Source organism: Mesocricetus auratus, unplaced genomic scaffold (genome assembly GCF_017639785.1).
Source record: "Mesocricetus auratus isolate SY011 unplaced genomic scaffold, BCM_Maur_2.0 Super-Scaffold_100015, whole genome shotgun sequence".
NCBI classification, from domain to species: domain Eukaryota; kingdom Metazoa; phylum Chordata; class Mammalia; order Rodentia; family Cricetidae; genus Mesocricetus; species Mesocricetus auratus.
In genome coordinates, this window is record NW_024429198.1 from 61,703,262 (window position 1) to 61,729,752 (window position 26,491).

General features: G+C 49.8%; 1 protein-coding gene across 2 annotated transcripts; it reads left to right on the top strand.

Moving 5' to 3' along the window:
- The first annotated feature begins 268 nt into the window (after window positions 1-268).
- Ercc3 (ERCC excision repair 3, TFIIH core complex helicase subunit) lies at window positions 269-26,491 on the top strand. Of its 2 annotated transcripts, XM_013124958.3 has the most exons (15): window positions 273-620; window positions 788-996; window positions 2,084-2,320; window positions 3,781-3,830; window positions 4,403-4,538; window positions 4,711-4,875; window positions 5,462-5,666; window positions 6,616-6,930; window positions 13,068-13,252; window positions 17,147-17,349; window positions 17,762-17,858; window positions 19,796-19,913; window positions 21,730-21,848; window positions 23,757-23,909; window positions 26,159-26,491. In XM_013124958.3, exons 1-15 carry the CDS (start codon window positions 593-595, stop codon window positions 26,288-26,290), a joined length of 2,352 nt encoding a protein of 783 aa, XP_012980412.1. In that variant the 5' UTR covers window positions 273-592; the 3' UTR covers window positions 26,291-26,491. The 2 variants fall into 2 exon arrangements, with proteins under 2 accessions (XP_040613953.1, XP_012980412.1); XM_040758019.1 differs by lacking the exon at window positions 26,159-26,491 and having other exon boundaries at window positions 269-620; window positions 19,796-19,912; window positions 21,728-21,848; window positions 23,757-23,894.

Consider the following 26,491-nt stretch of genomic DNA (forward strand, 5'->3'; position numbering starts at 1 on the left):
CCGGGCACTCGTCAAGGAGTCACAATCACCAAATTAGAAAGCACGTGGACAGCCTCCCTGGACGTGCGTGTCAGTCGCCTTGGGCTTCGGCGCACCCTTTCCTAAAGAACTGCCAGGCCGAGTTACCGTTCGCGTCCTCTTCGGCGGGCGGGGCGCCACCCCTCCCCACCCCGACCCGGAGCCAGCGCACTCAGGACGGCGGGGGCCCGGTTTATTTCCCCGGAAGCGACGTGTGTTCCCCGCGTCGGTCGTTTCGAACCGGACTTCCGGGTGTGGCGGCGGCCTCCACGGGGCGTCGTGAGCCACAGCCCCGGGGAGGGAGAGGCAGGCAGAGCTCCGAGCTGTGGGCCAGCCTGGACTACAGGGCAAGCAGGGAACCAACGCGGCCCAAGACACACTCGCCGAGCGAGCGGGGAGGACGCGCACCCCACTGCGGGTCCGCGGCTCCGCTCTTCCGGCCCAGAGCTTCAGAGGCGGGCGTTTCCGACCGTCCGGCGCCGTCTTTCCGGCACGGGCCGGAAGTCCCTCTGGAGGAGCTCCTCCGGGGCGTACGCGGCGCGCTGTGCGGTGGCAGTCTAGTCCCGGAGCCGTTATGGGCAAAAGAGACCGAGTAGACCGCGGTGAGGGCTCCTCGTGACGGTCGCAGTCCCCGGGTGTCCTCCGGTCGGCCGGGTCCGCGGTGCCGAGCCGGGCGGGAGGTGTGAGCGGGAGGCCGGGGCGCGGAGCGCGGTGCGGGAGAGCTTCCCGTCCCCGCTCGCCGGGCTCACTCCCGTGTCCTCCGTCGCAGACAAGAAAAAGTCCAAGAAGAGGCAGTATGAGGAGGAGGAGGAGGAGGACGACGACATGCCCGGGAACGACTCCCAGGAGGCGGTGCCGTCGGCCGCCGGGAAGCAGGTGGACGAGGCCGGCGGCACCAAGGTGGACGAGTACGGAGCCAAGGACTACAGGCTGCAGATGCCGCTCAAGGGCGACCACGCTTCCCGGCCCCTCTGGGTGGTAAGCGCGGCCGAAGAGTCCGGGTGGCGCCGGATCGTGGGCCCTCTCACGCCCCCAGAACACAAGGGGTCAGGAATGCTGCTGGGTTTGGTTTGGTTTGGGTTTTTCAAGACAGGGTTTGTCTGTGTCTCTTTGGAGGCTGTCCTGGAACTCGCTCTGTAGACCAGGCTGGCCTCGAACTCACAGAGATCCCGAGTACTGGGATTAAAGGCGTGCACCACCCACGCCCGGCTGAAATGCTGCTTTTTTTTCCCTCCCTTGGAGCAGCCGGTGTGACCCTGGCGCTCCCCAGTTCTCCCCAGCCCACCACGCACGGGCGAGCGCCGTGCGCCTAGCCTGTCCTAGCTAGCGTCATGGGCAGGCCAGGTAGCTCAGCAGGTCAACAGGGAGACCCGAGTCGGCCCCAGTACCCACGCGGTAGGGGGAGAGAACCGGCTCTGGCAGGTTGTTCCCCTGACCGTTGGAAGTGTGGCATGTTCGCGCTCACACACTCGCACGCACACACCACGTGCAAACAATCAATAAATGTGCTTATTCTTTGTGTGTGGGGGTGTGTGTGCACACGCTGTGCGGGTGTGCGCGTAGGGGTGCTTACAGCGCCCCTGATTGACGCCAGGAGGGTGTCTGCAATCACCCCTCACCCATTTGCCCAGCTCCCTCCTGTGGCTAGACTGGTTGGCCAGCGACCCCCTCCCCATCTGCCTGCCCGCACACCCACCCACCTCTTCCAGCCCGTGGTTATAGGCAATGCAACCCGGCTTCTTTGCAAGAGCCGCAGTGCTCCTGACCACTGAGCCCTCTCTTTGTCTCCCCCGTTCAAGTTAATGGAAGACATGTGTTTGCTAGCTGAGTCCCTACACTCATTTTCATTCTATCTAAAAGGCGATTTGAGAACAGTAAGTTAGGGAAGATTTCTGTATATGGGACATTTGGAAACCTTTTTTCTCTGCTCTTCTATGTCTAATTAAAGTAATAGGACCCTTAGGGCTGCCTGGCCAGCTCATCCTTCTTGATCATGATGTGGGCGCCTAGTGGTCTCTGCGGCTCGTTAATATTCTTGCCCGTTGTGTTCCCTTGATGCTTTCAGGCTCCTGACGGCCACATCTTTTTGGAAGCCTTCTCTCCAGTTTACAAATATGCTCAAGACTTCCTGGTGGCGATTGCCGAGCCAGTGTGCCGGCCTACTCATGTGCACGAGTACAAGCTGACCGCCTACTCCCTCTATGCAGCAGTCAGTGTGGGGCTGCAGACCAGTGACATCACTGAGTACCTCAGAAAGCTCAGTAAGACTGGGGTCCCCGATGGGATTATCCAGTTTATCAAGGTGAGTTGCTAGCAGCTCTAATTATCTTGATAATGTGGCTGTGGTGTATCTGGGTACTGTATTTTGCGTTGAAAATGCCTGGTTTGTGTCTCCTTTGGTAGCACAGTAGCTTATTGTCCAGCTGCTGCTGCTGCTGCTGCTGCTTTTGATCCAGCTGTGGTTCTGGCTGAGGCTGTGCTTCCCTTGGGTTGCTCCTAGCCTAGCCATGGGGTGATGATTCAGGTCCCGTTCTAGCAAGGGCTGTTTGGCAAAACAGCTCTGAATGGGTGGCGGTATAGACTGCATTTATGTGTGTGTGATGTAACTGTATTTGGTAAACTTAAATGAGGCCTTAAGAGTGAGACCTTCCAGCCGGGCGTTGTGGCCCACGCCTTTAATCCCAGCACTCGGGAGGCAGAGGCAGGCGGATCTCTGTGAGTTCGAGGCCAGCCTGGTCTACAGAGCTAGTTCCAGGACAGCCTCCAAAACAATACAGAGAAACCCTGTCTCGAAAAACAAAACAAAAAAAAAAAACAAGAGTGAGACCTTCCAATCAGGAAGATACTTGTCTTAATAGAGTTGTCATAAGTCCCTTCTTCCTGGGACTATGTAGCGAGAAGGTGGCTATCTCCCAGTCAGGAGACCTGACCACAAACTCAGTCGGCTGGTCCTGGTCCATTGATCATGAACATCCAGAACTCTAAGAAAGTAAACCCTTGTTGTGGGTTTTTGGTGACTGACTATTACAGGTAGTGAGCACCATTTAAGGTTAAATACTTAACTCAAGACCCATGGTAAATGAATTCAACTAGGGAAAGTCAAAACTTCTACTGTTGAAGTAAGGAGGGTTCCATGGGAACAGCAGTTGAACATAAGTGATTATTAGGACCGAAGTTTCTGTTACTGTTGGCTAACATTTGGAGGCAGAAGACCAGGGCCATCCACTCCCAGAGAAGCTTTGGAGCTCAGCAGAGATCTCTGATGTTGTGATGGAGAAGGAGCCCAGGGAGAGATCACCGGGCTGGGCCAGTCTTGGTGGGAAGCTGCCTACAAGGATGCTGGTGCTGGTCTGTGCTGCGGGGGTCTGGGGGCAGCTCTGGATCTGTGTCGAGTTGTCGTTGCCAACACACAAATGACTTACGTGGTGCTGGACGTTGTGGCACATGCCCCAATCCCTGCTGTCTGGGAGGATTGAAAGTCCAAGGCTATGCTGGCCAGTTTATAAGAACTTGTCGTAAGATTTAAAAATAGAGGCAGTGATGGCTAGCACTGTTTAGTAAATAAAAACTAGGATGTGGATTAGACAGGAGGAAGGTTTTTGTCCCTAAAAACTTGAGGTCAGTGGGGGAAAAGCTCCCTGTAGGCAGCTATGACTGCACATGGGGTTTTCCTAAAGCACATTCAGCTCTTCACTTGGCTGTGCTAATGTGTGGCAAGTCCTAGAAACTGAGTTTCCTGTGTGGTGTTCTCTCTGCTTGCAGTTGTGTACTGTCAGCTATGGGAAAGTCAAGCTGGTCCTGAAGCACAACAGGTAAGAGGAGGTGTGAGGCCCCGCCCTCTGCGTGCCGGGAGGAGGAGGGCCGAGGGTAGGGGCTGGGCTCCAACTCTTGTTTGAGACAAAGGTGGAAAATTGAGGGGACATGGGAAGGGAAAGGAGTCCCTAACCCTGTAGTCTAGTTGACTCCCTCCAGCTGATAATCAAGGATCCCAAACAAGACAAAGAAGTTGAAATTTGCAGTGTTGGTTACCTACTTACAAAGAAGAAGGTTAACCCAGCAGTGAGCATTCTCAAGCTTTAAGCATTTACAACGAGTTCAACTGTGCTCCCTTCCCAGCTGCAAGCATGTCACTTAGGAGAATGTCACTAGTAAGGTTGTTTGCACTCCTGCTGCTGACAGGACAATGTAACTTCAAAATGAGGCTCTCATATGACTCCCTGCATGCTATTTCTTTGCCTGTAGTTCCTATCTGTGATTTGCAAAAGGTGTGGGAAGAGTCATTATGAGGCTGTTATTTTTAGATCATCTAGTTGAATTATAGTTGTAGAGTATTCTATAAATGGTGTGCTGGCCAGTAGGGACTTCCCTCCTTCCCTGCTTGTAGGTACTTTGTTGAGAGTTCCCACCCTGATGTCATCCAGCATCTTCTTCAAGACCCTGTGATCCGCGAATGTCGCCTGAGGAATGCTGAGGGGGAGGCCACGGAACTCATCACAGAGACTTTCACAAGCAGATCTGCTGTGCGTGAGCTCCTGGGTTACTGGGGCTGGGAATTGAGGACTCAGTTCTTCTGTAAGCCAGAGTGGCAGTCTGGCTGCCCTGCTGCTGTTGCCCTTACAGCTTCCATTCAGGGTTGACAGCAGCAGCGAGGTTCAGTGCTGTGTGGAGACCCAGACTACCTTTCTCTTACAGATTTCTAAGACAGCAGAGGGTGGTGGCGGTCCTTCTACCTCCCAGATGGTAGATCCGCAGGCCAAGTCTGACATCCCCAAAGACCTGTTTGAATTTTATGAGCAAATGGACAAGGATGAGGAGGAGGAAGAAGAGACCCAGACAGTCTCCTTTGAAGTTAAGCAGGTTTGTTTAGCAGTCCAGCTTGTGTCAACACCTCTGCTCCTGGAGGAAGGGGTCCCTGTAACTTTCCAGTGCGGGCCATGGCAGTCTCCTGAGTGCCCTGCCTTGGCCTTTGAGCCTAGTTCTGAGGAAAGTTTGTTTTGAGGAGATCAGGGATGTGGCTCTGTTGGCAGAATAACTTTCCTAGCACGTGTAAGTGCCGGGGTTCAGTCTCCTGCACCACAGAAACTGCGTGTGGTAGTATACATTGTGATCTGAGCCTGGAAAGGTTGAGGCCAGGAGGAATCAACAGTTCAGGGTCATCCTCAGCTACACAGTAAATTTAAGGCTGGCCTGGGATAGATGAGACTTGTCTCGCAAAAACCAAAACAAGAAAAAAACAACCAACTAAACAAACAAACAAAAAAACCTGTTATTGCTGTGTTCCTAGCTTGTGCTGCTGTTCTGTGCTAACCCCTTGTCAGCAAGCAAGGTCTGAAGTGTATTCCTTCAGATACAACTCCAGATTTTGATCATGAGGCCTGTTTGAATGCTGCCTTGTATACTTTTGCAGTTGAGATTGTCAAATGCCCTTCCTGCTGGCTCCTAGGAGATGATCGAGGAGCTCCAGAAACGCTGCATCTACTTAGAGTACCCTCTGTTGGCAGAGTATGACTTCCGGAACGATTCTCTCAACCCTGACATCAACATTGACCTGAAGCCCACAGCTGTGCTCAGACCCTACCAAGAGAAGAGCCTGCGGAAGATGTTTGGGAATGGGCGGGCACGCTCGGGAGTCATCGTTCTCCCCTGTGGTGAGTGAGCGAGGCCTGAGTGAAGGAGGCTCCATGTTTGTCTGCTTGCTGCCGCCTACCCTACTCGGTGTGTTTCACTGCTCGCACTCTGCCTGTGCGTGGCCAGCGTCAGACCACTTCCTGTTCCAGGCTTGACTGACATTTATTGAAGAAGGGCTTGCTTTGTGCAGCCCTTACTAGGCCCCTACGGGTGTCTCTGAGCTCATTTAGTTGGGCACAAGACTGACTGTAAGTGGCTCAGGTATGAGTAGGCAGCCGGGCTGCTGGACACCCAGCACGTTCCTTACCCGGTGAGTCATTCTCGTTCTGGAAGCCTGTGATGGCTGTGCAAGGCTGAGGAAAGGCAGCAGACGCACACACCTCACACGCGTGCCCCTCTGTCAGACTGCGCAGGTCTAAGCAGTGTCAGGTTCGAAGACAGACCACAGCAGAGTGATCTGGGAACTCCACCCTGGACAGTGTGCAGAGACAGGCCTCTGCCTTAGTTCTCTTCATGAAGCTTCATAGGTTATGTCCCGTAAAGGCAGAATCATTGTTGAGCAGTTTGATTTTTTTTCACTTTAATCTTCTAATGGAAGGTGGTACTAAAGTAAGAATTTAGAGAACTTTCATTTCTCACTTTGCCAGGAGCATGTGCACTTTGTGCATTCCTGAGCCTTGATTGTCCTGTTAGCTAACGGTTGTCCAGTGACAGCCTACAGTGCTGCAGCCTTCCCTTCCTTAGATCAACGGCAGCGGGTTCTAACATCTCACCGCTCTACGTAGATACGTAAAGGGGCTACAGAAGGGCCCGTGTCCGCTAATTCCCACAGAGAAATCCAAGCGGGTCTTCTCTGAAGAAAACAGCCTGAAGCACCGAATGCCTTACAGATGCTGCTGTGAGGACTGTCCATCCCTGACCTTTGTTTCAGTCTGCTGCTGGTTAGCATCACCCCTCTGTTGCTTGTAGGTGCTGGGAAGTCCCTGGTTGGAGTGACTGCTGCATGTACCGTCAGAAAGCGCTGCCTGGTCCTGGGCAACTCGGCTGTGTCTGTGGAGCAGTGGAAAGCCCAGTTTAAGATGTGGTCGACCATCGATGACAGCCAGATCTGCCGTTTCACCTCGGATGCCAAGGACAAGCCCATTGGCTGCTCCATTGCCATTAGCACTTACTCTATGCTGGGCCACACCACCAAAAGGTCCTGGGAGGCTGAGAGAGTGATGGAATGGCTCAAAACCCAGGAGTGGGGCCTCATGATCCTTGATGAGGTGCACACCATCCCAGGTAAGGAGGTGGAGGCTGGCTGTCTGCACAGATGAAAGCTGACCTCCACTCGGGGACTGCGAACGGCTTCTGGATGTCCTGCTCACTGGCAGGCAGAGCTTCGAAGCAGTCCTTGAGCCTGGTGGGATGGAGTGGGGAGATAGGTGTACACTTTCAGAGCCGAGAGCAATGGCCTCTTCCCTTCTACACCTCATTGTTGAAACTTAACCCTTAACACATGTGTATGGTCCTGGTGGCACTGCTGTGTTCATTTAAATGATGCTGAAGTATCAGCTGTCAGTATGTCATGTAACTCCAACTTCTCCAATTACAGGCATATCTTTGTCTTAAAACAGCCTCAGTGATATAATGGATCTACTGTAGAAGGCATCCATTATAAGAGTATGATTTAGCAGGTTTTAGTAAACTCCTCAAGCTGTGCACCCTCACCATGATCTAGTTTAGGACGTCTCTCCTTCATCTCTGTGTATTTAGGACGTCCCCTGCATCTCTGTGTATTTAGGACATCTCCTGCATCTCTGTGTATTTAGGACATCTCCTGCATCTCTGTATTTAGGACATCTCCTGCATCTCTGTGTAGTCAGTTCTTGTTTCCTCCTGCACTCTGAGGCAGCCCATGCTACTTTCTGACTCAGTGTTTCTCAACTTTCTTAATGCTGCAACCCTTTAATATAGTTCCTTATGTTGTAGTGACCCTAATCATAAAATTATTATTGTTGTTGTTATTATTGTTACTATTAATAGTTTGGAGAAAGGGTTTCTCTGTAGCTTTGGAGGCTGTCCTGGAACTTGCTCTGTAGACCAGGTTGGCCTTGAACTCACAGAGATCCCTCTGTCTCTGCCTTATGAGTGCTCAGATTAAACTTGTCTGCCTGGCCATAAAATTATTTTTGTTGCTACTTCATAACTGTAATTTTGCTGCTATTATGAGTCACAATATATCTGATATGCAGGATATTTGATATATGGCCCCTGTGAAAGGGTCATTCGACCCCAAAGGGGTCAGGGCCGACAGATTGAGAACCACTGTTCTAGATGTACCCTTTCTGAGAGTTTTCATATAAAAGAAACAATACAGTATTTGTTTTATCTGTCATCTTTCACTTCCCACAGATGATCTGTGTCATAACAGTGATTTGTTTCTTTTAGTGATGCACAGGGCTCTAAGCAAATGATCTCTTGAGTTTTTGTTGGTGGTGGTGTGTACTGTTCTGGTTTTTGATTTTTGGAGATATGATCTTTCTGTGTTTCCCAGGCTGGTGCCAGATTGCTGAGCTCGCAGTCACCTCAGCCTCTGAGCATGCCTGACTAGGCAGCTCTTTCTTGAAAAGAGAGGTTAAGGAAGATCCCTGGTCTAAAGTGGAGATTCTTTACTCTAGTGAGGCGTTTTTTACAGAGAACATTCAGATCAGTGAAAATGGGCTGCCCACCATTTGGGTCTTTTTGTATGATGATAGCTCTTCCAGGATCTATATATGTCTGATGATAACTAGAAATGTTAATAGAGTGTTCATAGAAGGTTTGGTAGAGATTGGATGTCTTTGAGGAAGGAAAATGGTAGGGTACTGGCCTTTTGGTGATAAAGAACTTGACATGCACCTGGTGGTGGTGGCACAGACCTTTAATCCCAGCACTTGGGAAGCAGAGGCAGGCGTATCTCTGAGAGTTTGAGTCCAGCCTGGTCTACAAAGTGAGTTCCAGGATAGCCAGAACCATTACTCAGAGAAACTCCGCCTCAGAAATAACAAGGACAGAGGGAAACAAACTTGGCATGCTCACCAAGTGTCCACAGAGAAGTTCTGAGAGCAGTCAAGGCTGGTGGCGAAGCAGGTGTCAGAGCATCTTAGGACCTCATAGGCCATGGTGGAGATTTGTCTTACGCTCTTCATCTCTGGGTAAGAAGCCATCCAAAGATCAGAAGCAGGGTAACCTGAGCTGACTTACAGTAGGAATCATCCTGGCTGCTGAGCAGAAGCACTTGGGAGCAATGAAAGGAGTGGACGTATGGAGTCCCCAGAAAAGGCTTGACCCAGGGAGAACACAGTAAGACGAGGACCATCTGTTTGGACAGGCCACAGAGATCCCATGAGCAGGTTGGGTGTGCAGGGCAGAGGGGAAGTCTAAATCAAGGCTGAGACTAAGGCTTTGGTTTCAGTGAAGGAAGGGCAGCAGGTCACTCGTTGAAATGGCGATAGCTTTGAAAACAGCATGCTTACAAGGGAAGCCAGGAGTCTGTTAGACTTTGGACATACTGATTTGCATTGTCTGATGAATTCAGGCAATGACCAGAATGTTAGGAAATGAAATTAGCAAGGAATTACATGTGCTGTGTCTGCACTAAAGGTGCTAGGCATCATTAGCCACCAGGGAAATGACTGTTAAAACACAAGGTGCCACAGTCCCTCTACTCCACATGGAGTGGTGAAAATGAGACTCCTGGCATGACCAGAGCAGAGGGACTGCAGAGGGATGGTTGCTCTGTAGGACAGCGTGAGTCTCTATCACTCCTGGCCGTCTTAAGGAAATGAAAACAGATTTATATAAAAATATCTATACTTGAATGTTTCCATAGCAACTCTATTCATAAGCTCCAATTTCACCTGGGGATATTGAGATACGCAGACTATGGCGCATCTGTAACTGGAACACAACTTGGCAATAGAGAGGAATGAACATGCAGTAGCTCTTCTGAGGCTCAGGGCCGTGGGGCTGAAAGAAGCGTGTGGTTGCACATACATGACATGTGCACAGGGTGTCATCTAGCGTGCTAGTGAACAGGCCAGTGGTGCTGGGCAGCACTCATGGAGAACACTAAGGGACGACATTAGAGAGCTTTGGGGGAGTGATGGATCTGTTGATCTATGTCCTGATTACAGTGTAGACATAAAAATCTATACCTGCATTAAAATTCATAGAACTGTTATCCTAGAGTTACGTTTATTTTGTGATAATTTAGAAACTCAACATTAAAGAGTGTGGGTGTCAGGTCTGCTAGGATTGATGGTATAGGAAGTGTGGGTGTCAGGTCTCCTAGGGTTGATTGTGTGGTGTGGGAGGTGTGGGTGTCAGGTCTCCTAGGGTTGATTGTGTGGTGTGGGAGGTGTGGGTGTCAGGTCTGTTAGGACTGATGGTGTAGGAAGTGTGGGTGTCAGGTCTCCTAGGGTTGATTGTGTGGTGTAGGAGGTGTGGGTGTCAGGTCTCTTAGGGTTGATGATGTGGTGTGGGAGGTGTGGGTGTCAGGTCTCCTATGGTTGATGGTGTGGTGTGGGAGGTGTGGGTGTCAGGTCTGTTAGGGTTGATGGTGTAGGAGGTGTGGGTGTCAGGTCTCTTAGGGTTGATGATGTGGTGTGGGAGGTGTGGGTGTCAGGTCTGTTAGGACTGATGGTGTAGGAAGTGTGGGTGTCAGGTCTCCTAGGGTTGTGTGGTGTGGGAGGTGTGGGTATCAGGTCTCTTAGGATCGATGATGCGGTGTAGGAAGTCACGTCTTAACATGAGTCTGAAGTTGTTCTGCAGTGGTTCCTTTGAGGCTGGGTATGGAACCCTAGAAGGCTGAGACATTCTTTCGGAGTGTGCATATGCATGCTGCTGCTCTTAACTGAGATCTCAGATTCAGATGTGTGGGAACCTAGCGTCTGGTGATAAGGATAGAGCTCATAGTGTGGTCTCTGTTCTCTGGTCTGGTTCACAACATCACTGGTTTGTCTTTGCTTGTAAAAGTGAAACCAAGATTTGAGTTGAGGCCTTTGAGTGTGTCGCATAGAGTTCCTGCATTGAGCCAGGCAGTGGGGGCGCATGACTTTAATCCCAGTACTCAGGAGGCAAAGGCAGGTGGATCTCTGTGATTCCAGAGCAACTGGGGCTACACAGAGAAACCCCGATTCGTAGGGGTTCATATGTTGGAGGCCATTCTGAAAGATGGTGGAGTCTTTAAGAGAAGGCCTTTGGTCATGTGTCACCTGCAAAAGGGATTAATTCTGTTCTCCTGGGATGACAGTTAGCTCCTGCAAGAGCAGGCACTTATAAAAGATCACACCTTCCAGGTTCCATGGGAGCTTTTCTGCATGTGTGAGGCTGTCTGTGGTGAGGCGCTCACAAGAGTCCACAAGTGGGGCTTCCTAATCTTGGACTTTAATGGACATTTCGCTAGACAACAGAGGATGAACTAATAACCCTATTGACTAGCAACCAAGCTCCAAGAGCTGCGATTAAATAGAGAAGTGAGCAAATCAGTTAATTTCCTGACATCCACTTTTACCACATCAGATCTGGCAAAGTGCTGCACCTTTGAGATCTCAAAAGATTAGAGATTGGTTCTTTTGCAGTTCTTTGGTTGGAGCAGTTTATTAATACGTGTGTGTTGTGATGAGCACAAATGCATTAGTTAGTACAGTGCCTGCCCTGCGTCTGCTCCCCAGCCTCACATAGACTAAAGGCCCGTGCCGAGCTCTGCTGTTCTAACAAGTGTTTACTGAACACTTGCAGAGTTCGGCACTGTGCTTGGCAGAGGCACAGCTGAGCCGTTGCAGAGGGACTTTAGAGAGTGATGCAGGCTCCACCCAGAATGAGGAGGTGACTCGTTTATGTGAAGTTCAAGGAGAAGGCAGACTCTTGTGTGACAGCGGGAGTCAGGGTGGCGGTCTCTGTGGACAGAGGGTGATGTGATGGAGGCTCGCGGGTGCTGTGCTGAGCTCCGTCAGTGACTGTGGAGTGGTCTCTCAGCACAGCACGCCTCACTGACCTGGGGCAGTACTGGATGCCAGAGAGATCTAGAGGGATGCGATTGGAAGACATCCAGACCAAGTCCTCCCTGTCCCTGTCCCTGTCCCTGTCCCTGTCCCTGTCCCTGCTCTGCCTCCAGGCCCACACTGTGGTGTTGTTGCCTGGGCCTCTAATGCCCCTCTTAATAAGGGAGCCCCGGGTCCTTTGCTGTTGTATTTTTGGACCAGCAGCTGTTGCTCAGAGATGACCTTGTCATTAATGTTTTATTTGCTTGTGCCTCCTTTTGTGTTTTGGTATAATTTTTGCACATGTAAGTTTTCAAAATTTTTTCTTAGTGTGTGTTATTTAAAACTGGCCATTTACTTGGAGTCTGACCACCCTGTTGTTGTATGGCTCTTGAATTTGATTTGTCTTTTGGCTTTTTCTGACCTCTTCATCTCCCAATTGTGTTTCTTTTTGAAGTATCATTGGTCTCATCTTTAATTATATTATAAATAAGCACAACTCACGTGTGTAGCCGGAAATTTCTCTCCTGCCCACCAGTTCCCAGATAACCACTCAGAGGCTTAATATTAATTACAAACTGTTTGGCCTGTTAGCTGAGGCTTTTACCAGCTAGCTCTTACAATTTAAATGTGGCTTATTACCTCAGTCTTGCTTCTCCAGTGGCTGCTGGCGTCTCCCTGACCCTGCCTTCTTTCCCCGGTATCTCTGCTTGGATTTCCCGCCTGGCTCCACTCTGCCTGGCTATTGGCCAAATCAGCCTCTTTATTAACCAATGGTAATAAACATACAGCATACAGAAGGGTGTCCCACATTACGTGTCTGTGGGGGGAGGGGGACTGACGATTGTGGCCAGGGTTCCATGTATGTGAAGGCATGTTCTTCCACTGACCTACACCTCCAGCTCCGTGACTCGGACATTTTTTCCCCTTTGGAAAGACAGGCAAGCCAGGTTTTATTGAGAAGCAGAGTAACAACTCCCTGTGGGTGCGGGGAAAGGCTATCTCCAAAATGTATGGCCCAACCCAAACCACTTAAAAATCTTATATTTACTTTCGGGGAGGGCATGTGGAGCCATGTCCAGGGCATGGTGGTCCACAGGAGTTGGCTCTCTGCTTCTGCCACTGGCTTCCAGACTTTGAACTCTGGTCAGCAGGCCCGGCAGCAGGTATCATTGGTAGGAGAGTGCTGGCATTTGTGACCCTGCAGCTCCTTGAAGCCCTGCGCCCCTTGTTCTTTCTGTCTCTTGAGCAGGTCTAAAAGACATGGTGAAATACTCTTTGTTTTGTCTGGAAGGAGACTTTAGCTCTCTAGTCTGCACATACAGTGCCACAGACCAGTGCCAAGTTTCTAGCTGTGTGTGGTTCCTGTTCAGGTAGAAAGTGCTGATGCGAATGTTCCCTTTGTTTCCCCAGCCAAGATGTTCCGACGGGTGCTGACCATTGTGCAGGCCCACTGCAAGCTGGGTTTGACTGCAACCCTTGTTCGGGAAGATGACAAAATTGTTGACTTAAATTTCCTGATTGGGCCCAAGCTTTATGAAGCCAACTGGATGGAGCTGCAGAACAATGGATACATCGCCAAAGTCCAGTGCGCCGAGGTATTTGCACCCCGGGGGGCGAGGGGGGCGGGGTGACGGGACAGGACCCTCCCACGGAGGGAAGGGATCTGTTGATAAATTCCTCATGGGCAGACAAGCAGGCCAGCACCCAGTCTAAGTGAGCATGCGTATCTTAGTCACCTTGAGAGGTGAGCCGTACCTCAAGCAGAGGGCAGTGTGGTAAAGTCAGTAAGCCAGTACGGACCATGCCTCTGCACGCTCACTCGCTGCCCGCTCTCCTGGGATGGGCTGCTGCAGCGGCCTGTGTGGACGTCCACTTAAACTAATTCCAGTGCCAGAGTCCTGAGAAAATAGATTGTCCTTATGGTGTTGTTTCTAGTGTTTTCTAGTGAATATCCACACAGATATGTGTTAAAATCCATAGTCAAAGGCAAGTCTTTGAACGAACGACAAAACCATGCATTTTAGCACTCTAAATAGCTAGAATGGGTGGCCTCTGAGGACAGGAAGGGACTCATCTCTTGAGGTGCGGATGAGAAACGTGTGACGTACGTACTGCTGAAAGTAACCCTCCCGCTTAGTTGCGTCTGTTACGACCCACCAGCCCTGCAGTCACTGGTGTGGAACCTACCCACTGAGCCACCCTGCCAGCCCTGCAGTGTTTTCTTGATCATGTAGCTGTAGTTCATTCCTTTGAATTACTGTGTAGCAGTCTTTCATATGATGTATCGTAATTTGTTATATAGCTAAATGTTACCTAACAATAGAAAACCCTTTTTAATATTGACTGACATTTTGTTTACTACATTGTTTTTATAAGGCTTTTGTTACTTGTTCAGTGACAAAACTCTTGCCTAGTATGTGTGACAGAGACTCTGGGTTCATCTCCCTGCCTCCCCAAACAAACAAATAAGCAGACACATTTATTAGAGTATAATTTATGAGTGAGGATTGGGGTTCAGGGGGCGGGGAGCGTCAGCAGAGGACTTTATATCCCCCAGGAGTCTGATGGCTGCTGGCCCTCCAAGAAGGGGGAGCAGTTTCTGTAGCAGTACTGTGTGGTGATGTCTAAGTGCAGGGGTTTCTGGTTTCTCACACTAGCAGCCCCATGAAAATAATTCCCTAAATATGACTATTTAAATATCTTTGTTAAGTTAGTAACCAGTTCAATATTGAGTTAATTTTTCTTTTTAAAATTATTTTGTTTGTGTATTTGCCTGCTTGTATTATCTGTGTACTTCATGCATGCAGTGCTCTTGGAAGCAAAAGAGGGCATTGGATCCCCTGAGACTGAAGTTAGACAGTTGTTAGCTGCCATGTGGGTGCTAGGGATCAAATTTAGGTCCTCTGGAAGAGCAATTAGTAATCTTAACTACTGAGCCATCTCTCCAGCCACTATTTTATTTTAAATTAAAATATAATTACGTCATTGTTTCCCTCTTCTCCCTCCAATCCTTCCAAACCCTCTGCCACGTCTCCCTCTAAAATTCATGGTCTCTTCTTTAATTATTGTTGAGGTGTGTGTGTATGAATAAATAGAACTTGCTTATCCTGCTTAGTGTTCCTTGCTTTTAGGACTTACCACACGACATTGGACTTATCCCTGAGGACTAATTTTCCCTCTCTTAGAAGTTGGTTACAGCTCTTCATCTGAGTGTCGAGTAATGTGAGATTCCCCCATCCATGTTGTCATTTTTCAGGTCTTGTTTAAGTAGTCACATGGTTAAGGTATCATGGGCATAGTTTTCCTGTCCCCTGTCATATCTAGAAGACACAGCTCTCACAACAGCCGTCCTGGTCCTCTGGTTCTTACAATCGTTCTAACAATCTCACTATGTTACTGAGCCTTCGGGGCAGGGCTGTGTTATAGATATAACAGTCGGGGCTTGGGACACCATAGTCCGTTGTTCTTTGTATTTTGACCGGTGACTTTGTGTAACAGCCTCTGTCTGCTTCAAAAAGAAGTCCTTTGATGAGTGAAAACTGCACTTACTGTGGGTAGAGGGTGAGTATTTAGAGCCCAGTTAGAAGTTATACTGGTTTTAGGAAAGTGGCAGCAGTGAGTTCTCTTCTAAGTTACATGATTTTACCAGCCTTGGGTAGGTGGCTGTGATTTCCAGTCCTTTGCATGGTTTCCTTCCTGTTTAGACAGTTGCTGGTCACTGCCATGATGAAAGCTCCACTCACTGTGTACATTTAGGGTGTCATCGTGGTTCACAGGCATCCTGGCTGGGAAGGACGTTCATCATTTACCTCCCTTTGCAGATGTGTATCACCTTCTGGTACTATGAAAGCTAGTCCTCAGGCAATATATACATGCATGTATACATATATGTATATTATATGTAATTTGTTATAAGTATAAAATAATTCGCTATTGCTTTTTCAAACATCCTTAGCCTTTTCCCTCTTCCCTTTCTTGTTTTGTCCTGTAGTTGGAATTTTCTTTGGGCCACCAACCAACTCCCAAATAAAGACATGGAGACTTATTAATTATGAAAGCTTGGCTTTAGCTTTGGGGCTTGTCCCACTAGCTCTTATAACTTAATTTAACTTGTTTCTATTCATTTATGTTTGCCTCAGGGCTTCTTGGTTTTTTGAGACAGGGTCTCTCTGTGTAACAGTCCTAGCTGTCCTGGAACTTGCTCTGCAGACTCAGAGAGGTCTCTGCATCCCAAGTACTGGGATTAAAGGTGTGCACCACCACTGCCTGGCCATCTGTTTGTGGTTTTTGTTTGTTGAGACATGGTCTTACTATGTAGTCTTAGCTGGCCTTCAACATGCTATATAGGTTCTAGGCTGACCTTAACTTACAGAGATTCACCTGCCTCTGCCTCTGCCTCTGCCCCTGCCTCTGCAGTCCTGAGATTACAGATATGTCCATAAGTATTAAATTTGATTAATAGTTAGTTGTACAGTAGTTTTCTCTTCCTGTCCATGGTCAATTACTTCTAAGAGCCCCCACTGGATGTCAGATACTGGATAGTCTGAATGTTGTGATGTAATGGTATTTGCATTGTTACTATGCATTGCACTATGGTCATAACTTTTGCTCTGTGGGGCTTGATGGGAAACTTAGCTGAAGTTTCCTTTTCTTCCTCGCACTTGATGAGGCTCTTAGCAGCCCCAGCATGAGGCTTTTGTTCTTCTCCTGTGTTAAGGACTCTCTGCTTTTCAAGTAGAGCAAGAGCTTTATGGCGTCTTCGGGACATTTACGTTGTCAGCATCACGGAGCTTGTGCTTTCGGGCTGTTAAGTGGTGTTACTGAGTAAGAGTTACTTAACTATGAGCGCTGTAGTACTGGGCCAATTGGTGCAGTAATTAAGATAGCGGTTCACGAGCAGGAATTATGTACAGTGCAGATGAGCTGGAGCCAGAGATGACTGACAGCATAGGCGTAGTGGAATGGGAATGCATAGGACTTCATTACTCAGAATTACTCAGATTAGTGTACAGGCTAATCATGAATTGTGTATTTGGATGTTTCCATTCAGTATTTTCAGACAACATTTGATTGTATGAAACTGAAGTCATGGATAAGTTAAAGGATGACAACTATATTGAGATAAAATTCACCTACCATTGATTTAGTTTTTTAAATTTAAAAAAAAGTTTCTTGTGGTGTTCTGTGTGCATGTATGCGTGTGTGTGTGTGTGTGTGTGTGTGTGTGTGTGTGTGTGTGTGTGTGTGTGTGTAGGTATACACGTGCTCTGTGTGCGTGTGAGGGGCAAAGGGCAAGGACATCTTTTAGGGATTGTCTCTCAAAGTCAGCTCACGAGGCCTTTGCATCTGCTTGTTGAGCCATTGAAGGCACTGGAATCTGAAATTGTTTGTTTGTAATTCTGCTGAATGAAACAGCATCAACGATCCTTAGTGGTGTGATGTTTTGTTTTGGAAATGGTCCCTTATCCCTTGCTCTTGCTGCATCTCAGGTTTGGTGCCCGATGTCCCCTGAGTTCTACCGGGAGTATGTGGCAATCAAGACAAAGAAACGGATCCTGCTCTACACCATGAATCCCAACAAATTCAGAGCCTGCCAGTTTCTCATCAAGTTCCATGAGCGGCGGAATGACAAGATTATTGTCTTTGCTGACAACGTATTTGCCTTGAAAGAATATGCCATTCGGTTGAACAAGTAAGAGTTGAAAATTTTGAGTTGTCCCCAAATCCCCTTCCCATTGAGAGTCTGGGAGGTGCCTATCTGTGAGCTCTCCAGAACTCCCTGTCTCTGTTCTGGGTCCTCACCCCAGGAACTGGCAAGACATAGACGCATGTAGTCGGGGGAGGCTGGAAGCTGTAGAAAAGAGACTCCTGACCGCCCTGAACTTCAGGGCTCCAAAGACTGATGAGTCAGCGTTTCAGGCTAAGAGAGAACTGGGGTTGGAGTTGAGGCTCGATTGTGTGATCCTGGGGCTAGTCGGGCAAGCTGGAGTGACCAGTACCCCGGGGTCCTTGCTGTTCTCCTCACTGTGACCAGTGAGGACATGGATTCACTCAAGGGAAGATGTGATTCTGTGATGTCTCTCAAACTCCTTGCTCCTCTCTAGACCTTACATCTACGGGCCCACATCCCAGGGAGAGAGGATGCAGATTCTCCAGAACTTCAAGCACAACCCCAAAATCAACACCATCTTCATCTCCAAGGTGTGTGGTGCAGGCTGGCGGGGCAGTGCCGCTCTTTCCCGGACATGGTTCTTACATGCTGACGGCCTCCTGGGTGTGCTTACTTTCCTGACCCAGGCGTAGGGTTAGCGAGGGGCAGCTCTGGCTAGTGTGCAGAGTAACTCAGGGTTCTTTGTCTTGGGGGTTTCTGTAAGGGCTTTTCAATTCTCAGGTGTGTCCCACGTCTCCCTGGGAAGTAGAGATCTAAATTGTGTTTCCGGCTCTGGCAAAAGCAGGTATTAGGATGAAGCTTCCTTTTTGGAGCTGGGGAAGCTTCTGTCATGGCATCTGATGTGCCTTGATGGTGGGTGGCCAGTGCCACAATGGACTTGGTAGGCCAAGCTTCAGCATGATATCACTGTCATCATGTGACCCAGTTCCTCCCTCCTTCTCTCCCTCCCTCAAGACAGAGTGTCTCTGTGTGTACCTCTGGCTGTCTTATAACTCTGTACACCAGGCTGGCCTTGAACTCTGGACACACAGATGGGTGGCCGCAGCACAGCAGGAGCTGAGGAGAATTCAGGCCTGGAAGAGGTGTCACAGCACAGGCCATGGCCAGGCTGTCCCTGATGGCAGGGGTGTGGCTCTAGGTGGTTAGGATAACCACTACACCGGTTATAGCTGCTCACGCTTGCAGTCTGGCAGTGAGGGCACTTTGGGAAGGGAGGAGGGCACCTGCCACTCTCCACACAGCGATCCGTCTCGGGAACGGTGAGGTCGAGAGTGAACTGCGAGGCAGTGGATTCTCCCATCGATGTGATGGACTTCTCTACTAAGAATTAAATCTCAGCTGATACCACAGCATATACAGGACCCTGTTGTGGAATGCAGAACACTGCCAGTGCTCTCCAGAGTTGGTGGATTTTTGTCAATGCTGAGAATGCAGTTTCCCATAAATACATACTTCAGAATAGCACAAGTATGCTTGGAGCCATTCCAGAAATTGTTAGAAATTCTGTCCTGATCCCAAGCCCAAATTTATCCATTGAAATAGGAGTTTTTAAAATTAAACATTCTACCACAATATAATATAAAGATAAACAGATCTAATACTCAGGTGCTTAGGAATGATTGTAAGAAAATATTAATTAATTTGTCTTCCGTAATTAAATCATTATGTAAAAGCAGACAAGTTTGCTTGTGCAGCTGAGCTGCTTTAAGCAGCGTTTATTGTGTTGCAAAGGTGATGGCAGGCACAGCGGGAGGTGTGTGTTTGGAACCAAGGCTCTCGTGAGAGTGTGCATTTAACTAAACATTCGGAGCCTTTAAAATCGTTTAATTACGGTTGGTTGGTTGGGAGAGGGTGACACAAGTGTGCTGTGTGGTGTGTGTGGAGGTCAGAGGACACCTTGTCCCTTTACTTCAGGGGCCAAGGGATTGGGCTTGGAGCAAGCACCTTCACCCACTGAGCCCCTCGGGCCCCGTAAGCCGTAGTGTAAGGAGCTGGATGGCGTTTAGTCAGGTGAAGAGAAAAGCAAAGTCTGGAAGACAGTGTTCCCAGTCTGGCGGCGGTGGCTGGGTACCCCTGTGGTGTGGGCCGAGACCCCAGTGGGCAGTAAAAGTGCATTATTGTCCACTTGGGCTGCTGCAGTTGTCAGGGCTCATCACGTAAGACAGGCTTTTGTCCAGACCCATTTCTGTAGCACAAAGATGAAAGTCGTGGCTGGGCTCTGGGGAGGTCATTCTGAGGTCCAGTGTGTCCTTGACAAGAGGAAGAGAGAACGTTTCTCTAAATTACCTCCAGCTCTGACTTGTCCTAACCAGGGGTGTATGTAGCTTAGTGGGAGAGCACATGCTTAGCGGGCCTGAAGCCCTAACTCCATCTCTAGAGCGACAGGAATTTAAGATTGAAACTCTGGACTAGTCGATGTTCTTCTGTTCTCACTATTCCCAAACTCATAGCTCCTTTATTTCTGTAGGTTGGTGACACATCCTTCGATCTGCCAGAAGCAAATGTCCTCATTCAGATCTCCTCCCATGGTGGCTCCAGACGGCAGGAAGCCCAGAGACTGGGGCGGGTACTCCGAGCCAAAAAAGGTAAGACCTCCTTATGTCTACTGCCACAGGCTGGTGGATGGCCTCTCTCCACACAGGTGAGGAAGAGTGGAGATGACCTACTGGGAGGCCTTGACAGGACGGTCCCCAAGCAGAGCTCAGAGCCCAGAGTCAAATCTTCATTATTTCTAATGGCACAGGGATCCATGCTCTCCACAGAATCTTTAAATGAGTCTTTTCTTTCTTTCTTTTTTTTTTTTTTTTTTTTGGTGGTTTTTTCCACACAGGGTTTCTCTATGTAGCCCTGGCTGTCCTGGAACTCACTCTGTAGACCAGGCTGGCCTCGAACTCACAGAGATCCGCCTGCCTCTGTTTTCTAAGTGCTGGGATTAAAGGCGTGCGCCACCAGGCCTGGCAGTTTTTACCAGTAACTTCAGCTCCTCTGGATCTTAACACCTTCTTCTGTCTCTGTAAGTGCACACACATGGCATATACTCACAGACCCACAAATATGCACATCAAATCAAAAATAAAATCTAGGCCAGGCGGTGGTGGCGCACGCCTTTAATCCCAGCACTCGGGAGGTAGAGGCAGGTGGATCTCTGTGAGTTCAAGCCCAGCCTGTTCTACAGAGCGAGTTCCAGGACAACCAGGACTGTAAGACAGAGAAACCCTGTCTCGGAAAAAGAAGAAAGAAGAAACTGCACAGATGAGCACTACTCTCTGGAGAGGCCCCTCTGGCCTCCACACTGCTGCTCTCCACGAGAGCTGGCTCTCTGATCCCACTCTCAAGGACCTTCTCCAGGCTGTAAGGGAAGCCTCTTCTTCCCGTAAGGCCTCACGCTTCTGTCGCCGGGTATTGTCATGTTTCTCTGTGAGGCTTTCTTTCCCTTCCACCTTTGAAAGCACCTGCGTTTACTTGCCGTACCAAGGTCACCTGATAGGGTAGGGAAGGAATCAGGGCAGGTTAGACATTTCTATTGAGGGCAGCCAGACTTTATACCTTTATCAGAGACAGAGCATAACGCAGTTGCCAAGATAATAGAGTTGTAGCTGCCAGGATACAATGATGATTGTAAGCTCTATACCACGTATACAAGATAATGTCTGAGACCAGTTGTCCTGTCGGGTTTCCACACTTTGTTGACTTCTGAGGGGACCTACAGACAAGCACAAGGTGTCCTGCAAGCTCCACTGCCTGAGGGAGGGCATCAGTCTGTCAGGAACTGGAAGGCACACTGTGCCCAGGAGCCATGGGCTCCACCCTGAAAACCCCATGGGGTATGCCTCTCAAGGCAGCTAGGCCAGGCCAGCTCCGTGGTTCCCTGCACACCGTAGACAGCATGGCCTTGAGGCTCTCTCACTGTACTAACCTCATTCCTAAAAGGAACTGAGGTGTTGGCTTTCCTCTGCAGACTGATCTCTGCACTTTTGATGGCTGTTTTAACAGGATCCCCAGGCTTGGCAGCATGTGCCATTATCCACCTCACCGTCTCGATTGTCCTCTTTGTGTGTTTAGTTTGTGTGTTTCTGTGTGGTGTTGGGGTCACACCCAGCCCTCTTTGTGTGTTTAGTTTGTGTGTTTCTGTGTGATGTTGGGGTCACACCCAGCCCCTCTTTGAGCATGCTAGGGCAGGCATTCTGCTGCCAAGCACCATCCTCAGCCCTGTTTCTCCACTCACGTGATAGCGATCAGTGCAGGTGGCTGGATTGGATGAAATCCCATGCGGTCAGGGCGATTGCGCACTGGCTGAAGAGCTCGGCCACTGCACTGCCTGCTTCCGGCAGGAAGCTGGTGTTTCGGTGGCTGTGTGGGTCCTCTTTGCTAGTGTGGATTTTTTCTCACCTTTTCCTGTAGGGATGGTGGCAGAGGAATACAATGCCTTTTTCTACTCGCTGGTGTCCCAGGACACACAAGAAATGGCTTATTCTACCAAGCGACAGAGATTTTTAGTAGATCAAGGTTACAGCTTTAAGGTATGTATTCGTTGACCTTTGGTTATGACAAAGGTGGGGCCGCCGGCCCGGGACAGCACTCAGGCCGATTCATGCGCTTTTTTCTCTGTAGATCTCTGGGGTAGCACTGTGCTAGCCTGGCAGCTCTGAGGTGCCGGAGCCCTGAAGTCACTGAGAGTCTGAACCCCCGAGGTTCTTTCTTGGGTGTGTCCCTCCAGGTGGCTTGGAGGGGTCTTTCTTGGCTGGAGAGGCTTGATCCAAGGTTCTGTTCATGAGGGAAAATGGAAGGTTTTTAGAAGCAAAAATGAAAAAACTCCTACTGTGACTTACTAATAAGATGTCATCAGGATGCCAAGTTCTAGGTTCTTAATTTGCAAAAGACTATACGTGGGTCCCTGTGTTAAGCTTCTCTGAATGAACGGAGCTGACATTCACATTCTAGGGGCATCCACTAGACTGGCTTGAGGAGCCCGATCATGACTGCCCCCATACTAGAGACAGGGCTGGGTGTCTCAGTCTGGCCTGGACAGCCTGCAGGATTCCTGGAAAGCTGCTGGTTTGCAGTCTGTGCTGGCGTCCTGAATAAGTTATTTAATTCTGGCTGCAGAGCCCGGATAGGTGAACATGCTCGTGAGAGTGACCGCAAGCAGGCGAGAAAATGATTTCCCTTCTCCAGGCCCTTGCATTTGAGCTCCCTAGAAGGCGCTGGATTGTGTGCCGGCCTTCCAGCGTCAGATAATCTGAGGTCAAGAACGCCCTTCACGGGAGTGCTCAGCGCCTGCCTGATTCTAGCTCTCCTCAAGTTGACAGCTAAGATTAGCTGTGACAGGTCTGCCCTGTGTCAGCTTGACACCCAGTCACAGCTCCTTGTGCCATGCTTCAGCTCCTAAGGAGCAACTCCCCCTAAAATGATCAGCTGTCCGTGTACAGCACACACACATTGTCTCTTTTCTGTTTTAGAGCGGATGGCAGTCCCTTTAGGAGTGCTGTTTTTCAGTGTTTGATAACAAAAGTGATGGTAACAGGTTCGCAGCTCTTAAGCACTGCTGTTATCTCAGTTGGCGTTACATTACACAATAAAGAAACAAAATACCAATACAGAAAGAAAATGACCAATGTCTGCTTGTTGTGTGTGTCTGTGTGCTCTCAACAGAATAGGACAGAAACGCCCCTGTTGACACATTTCCACTGTCTGTGAGCTAGGTAAGGTTCCAGTGTTAGCCTTCACAAGAGCAGCCCTGCCACGCTTCTTCAGCCTGAAGTGAGCTTCTTGGTCAGAGTTAATGCAGGCAGGCCAGCCTTGAGTTCCTGCCTTGACGTCCCTTGGTGATGAACCGTGCCCTGGGATGTCCGTCAGATAACCTGTCCTCCCCACACCTGCTTTTGGTCAGGGCATTTATCTTAGCACAGACATGAGAGCGGACATTTTGATTCTGAGAGAAGATTTGGTCAGTTATTTTTAAATCTTTACTGTAGGCGTGTTTTGCTTGCATGCGTGTCTGTGTACCACATGTGTGCTTAGTGCCCACAGGGGCCAGGAGAGGGTTTGGGTTCCCTGGAATGGAGTTATGGGTCTGAGTGCTGGGGACTCGATCCGGGCCCTGTGGAAGAGCAGCCAGTGCTCTCACTCCCGCGCCGTCTCCAGCCCTGGTCTGTGATTCTTCGCATCTTGTGTGAATAACTTGCTGGAAGCCCGAGGTGCCAGGTGGTGCTGGAGTGTCTGTGTGCGCCTTCCCATGCTTCCCTCCCTTCCTAGGGCAAGGTGGGAAAGTGCAAGGGAGTCTTGTAGAAGCCAGAGGGCCCTCTCCTGGTGTGCGCACTTGGAGTTCCGTAGTCTCTTCTTGAACCAGTGTTGTTGAGCAGAGGTGACCGGAAGCAGCGGGGCTTGGAGGCGAGACCAACAGTGTGTGTCCGCTGTCGCTCCTGTAGGTGATCACAAAGCTGGCCGGCATGGAGGAGGAAGACCTGGCGTTCTCCACCAAAGAGGAGCAGCAGCAGCTCCTGCAGAAGGTGCTGGCAGCCACGGATCTGGATGCGGAGGAGGAGGTGGTGGCTGGAGAGTTTGGCTCTCGGTCTGGCCAGGTGAGTGCAGCAAGGTCCTTGTGTAGGATGCCTGCTATACACGGGCACATGCGTACATACGTGATGCACTCATACATGCACAGACACACACAAGCCTCTGACACGGGAGCAAGTAGGCTTGGGGGAAAATAAAAATTCTGAAGAAACAACCCCGTTATCTTTTGATGTGGGTCCCTTGTAAATGTGTCATCAGGTATAGGGGTTTACTGCAAAAGTGACTAGGGTCCTGTCTGTCCATATGACAGCCTGGTAATCTGAGGGTCCAGGATGACACTCCTACGGGCTCTGGACCTAGTAAGTGCTGCATCTGTTGCTCTGGGATCAGCCGGCTCACCTTGCTTTCCTCCTCAGTGAGGGCGCTCAGCCTTCCAGGTGAGCGTGTTGATGAACTCAAAGCATAGCCTCAGTGCATCGGAAACCCCAGAGTTCTCTGAAAAGATTCAGCCTTTCACATGCACTAGTGAGCGCCCGGCAGGCCCAAGCCAGTGAGTGCATCGTGAGGAGAGATAGGCGAAGCTGAATCAGCTGATCCAGAAACCCCAGTTTCTGAAATTCAGTGAGACTAAAGCCGGAAGGCGAGCGTCAGCTAGAGCAAGACGGGGAGAAGCGGCAGCCGCTTGGGCAGGCGCCAGCCACCTGCAGCCAGGACCTTTCTCGTGCCAGGCAGTCTACGCGCTGGTCCGGGGGCCAAGGTGGCCTGGGCTGTGAGGACCCGCTGGGCATGCTCGTGCCCAAGCAGACTGGCTCTGGGCCACACCCTGACCTATGTGGTGCTTTTGTTTTTGAGATGGTGTCACTGTGACTCTGGCTGGCCTGGAACTCGGAGAGATCCCCTGCCTCTGCTGCTCAAGTGCGCCTCCCTCCCCAGCTCCACACCCATCTCTGGAGCACATTTAGTCATCCCCGTTTTATAGACACTCAGAACTTGCCCGTGGCTTTGGAGCTGAGTCAAGTCATGGTTTCCTGGCTTTCCCTTTGGTTCAAAGCCTTGCATCACGTCTTAGGAGATTTTAGGGGCTCCCACCCTGACTTCCCCTTTAATTATTTTGTGTGTGGTATTTGCCTGTGTGTGTGTGTGTGTGTGTGTGTGTGTGTGTGTGTGTGTGCTTGGTGCCTGTGGGGCCAGAAGACAGCATTGGATCCCTTGGAAGTAGAGTTACAGATGATTGTGAGCTCCCAGTGGGTGCTGGGATTCAAACCCTAGTCTGGAGGAGCAGCCAGTGCTCTGAACTGTGAACTACCTCTCCACCTCAGTCCACCCAGCTCTTAAGACTGCTCGGGGACTGAGGGTGTTGCTTGGTGACAGCATGTGTGCCTAGCATGTGCAGTGCCAGGCCTTGTTTTTGACCTCAGAACCACAAAAGAAAGAGTAAGTTACGTTGAGCAGCTGTCATTAAGGGAGCCCTTGTAGCTGTGCCTGGGCAGTGCTCTAGTCCCATTTTTCTATGTGTTGGAGCTGGCCCAAGTCAGCCTCTTGTGCCTCAGTTTCCTATTCTGTAGGCTAACATTGTAATTGTTGTGAGGGTCAGGGTAGATAGTATGTATGCAGTGCCTAAGACACGGAGAGTGGTCAGAAGGATATTTACAGTTTATTTTGTGTACTTATGTGCGTAAGTGCACGTGTGTTTGCATGTGTAGGGGGCACATTTAGGGAAGTCAGAGGACAACTTCTGGAGTCTTTTCTCTCCTTTTACCTCTTTGTAGGTTCTGGGGATCATACGCAGGTTGCCATGTTTACACTGCAAATGCTTTTACCCAGCTCTCCAGCTCAGAGAGTGTCATTTTAAAGAGTGTATGGAAATGACGGGGGTTCAGCTTGGTGGTGGAGTACTTGCTTAGCCTGCACAAGACACACTGACACACACAGAGACACACACGCGCACACACAGACACACGCACGTGTGCACACACACGCACACAGACGCGCGCGCGCACACACAGACACACGCGCACACACACAGACACACGCACACACACAGACACACACGCACACACAGACACACGCACACACAGACACACACGCACACACACAGACACACACGCACACACACAGACACACGCACACACACAGACACACACGCACACACAGAGACACACACAGAGACACACAGGCACACACGCACACACACACAGAGACACACAGACACACACACACACACGCACTCACACGCTACTGAGTTTCGTTGTGAGTGTTGGAAGAGGTCCTTCCTTTGGAGATAACCTTGCGTGGCTTCTGCTTCCTCCCACAGGCGTCCCGGCGTTTTGGCACCATGAGTTCCATGTCTGGGGCCGACGACACTGTGTACATGGAGTACCACTCCTCCCGGAGCAAGGCTCCCACCAAGCACGTGCACCCCCTTTTCAAACGCTTCAGGAAGTGACGCCTGCCCTGTTCTCTCCAAGTCTATGTACTTGTGTTGGTGTAAATGCAATACCTATTGACTGAAAACTACCAGCATTGAGGCTTTGATTCCACCTTCATGGGGTTGCCCAGGCTTTAAAAAGGAAAGAAAGATTGTTTTTGTTTGTCTGAAACTTGTTGAGAGTGGATCATTTCTGTATATAAAAATTATACCACTTAA

Excerpts from the sequence above, each read along its gene's own strand:
- Ercc3 (XM_013124958.3), top strand. The coding sequence starts at position 593 with ATGGGCAAAAGAGACCGAGTAGACCGCG. Across the intron at positions 5,667-6,615 it reads AGTCATCGTTCTCCCCTGTG|GTGCTGGGAAGTCCCTGGTT; the intron begins GTGAGTGAGCGA and ends TGTTGCTTGTAG. Across the intron at positions 13,253-17,146 it reads CCAAAGTCCAGTGCGCCGAG|GTTTGGTGCCCGATGTCCCC; the intron begins GTATTTGCACCC and ends GCTGCATCTCAG.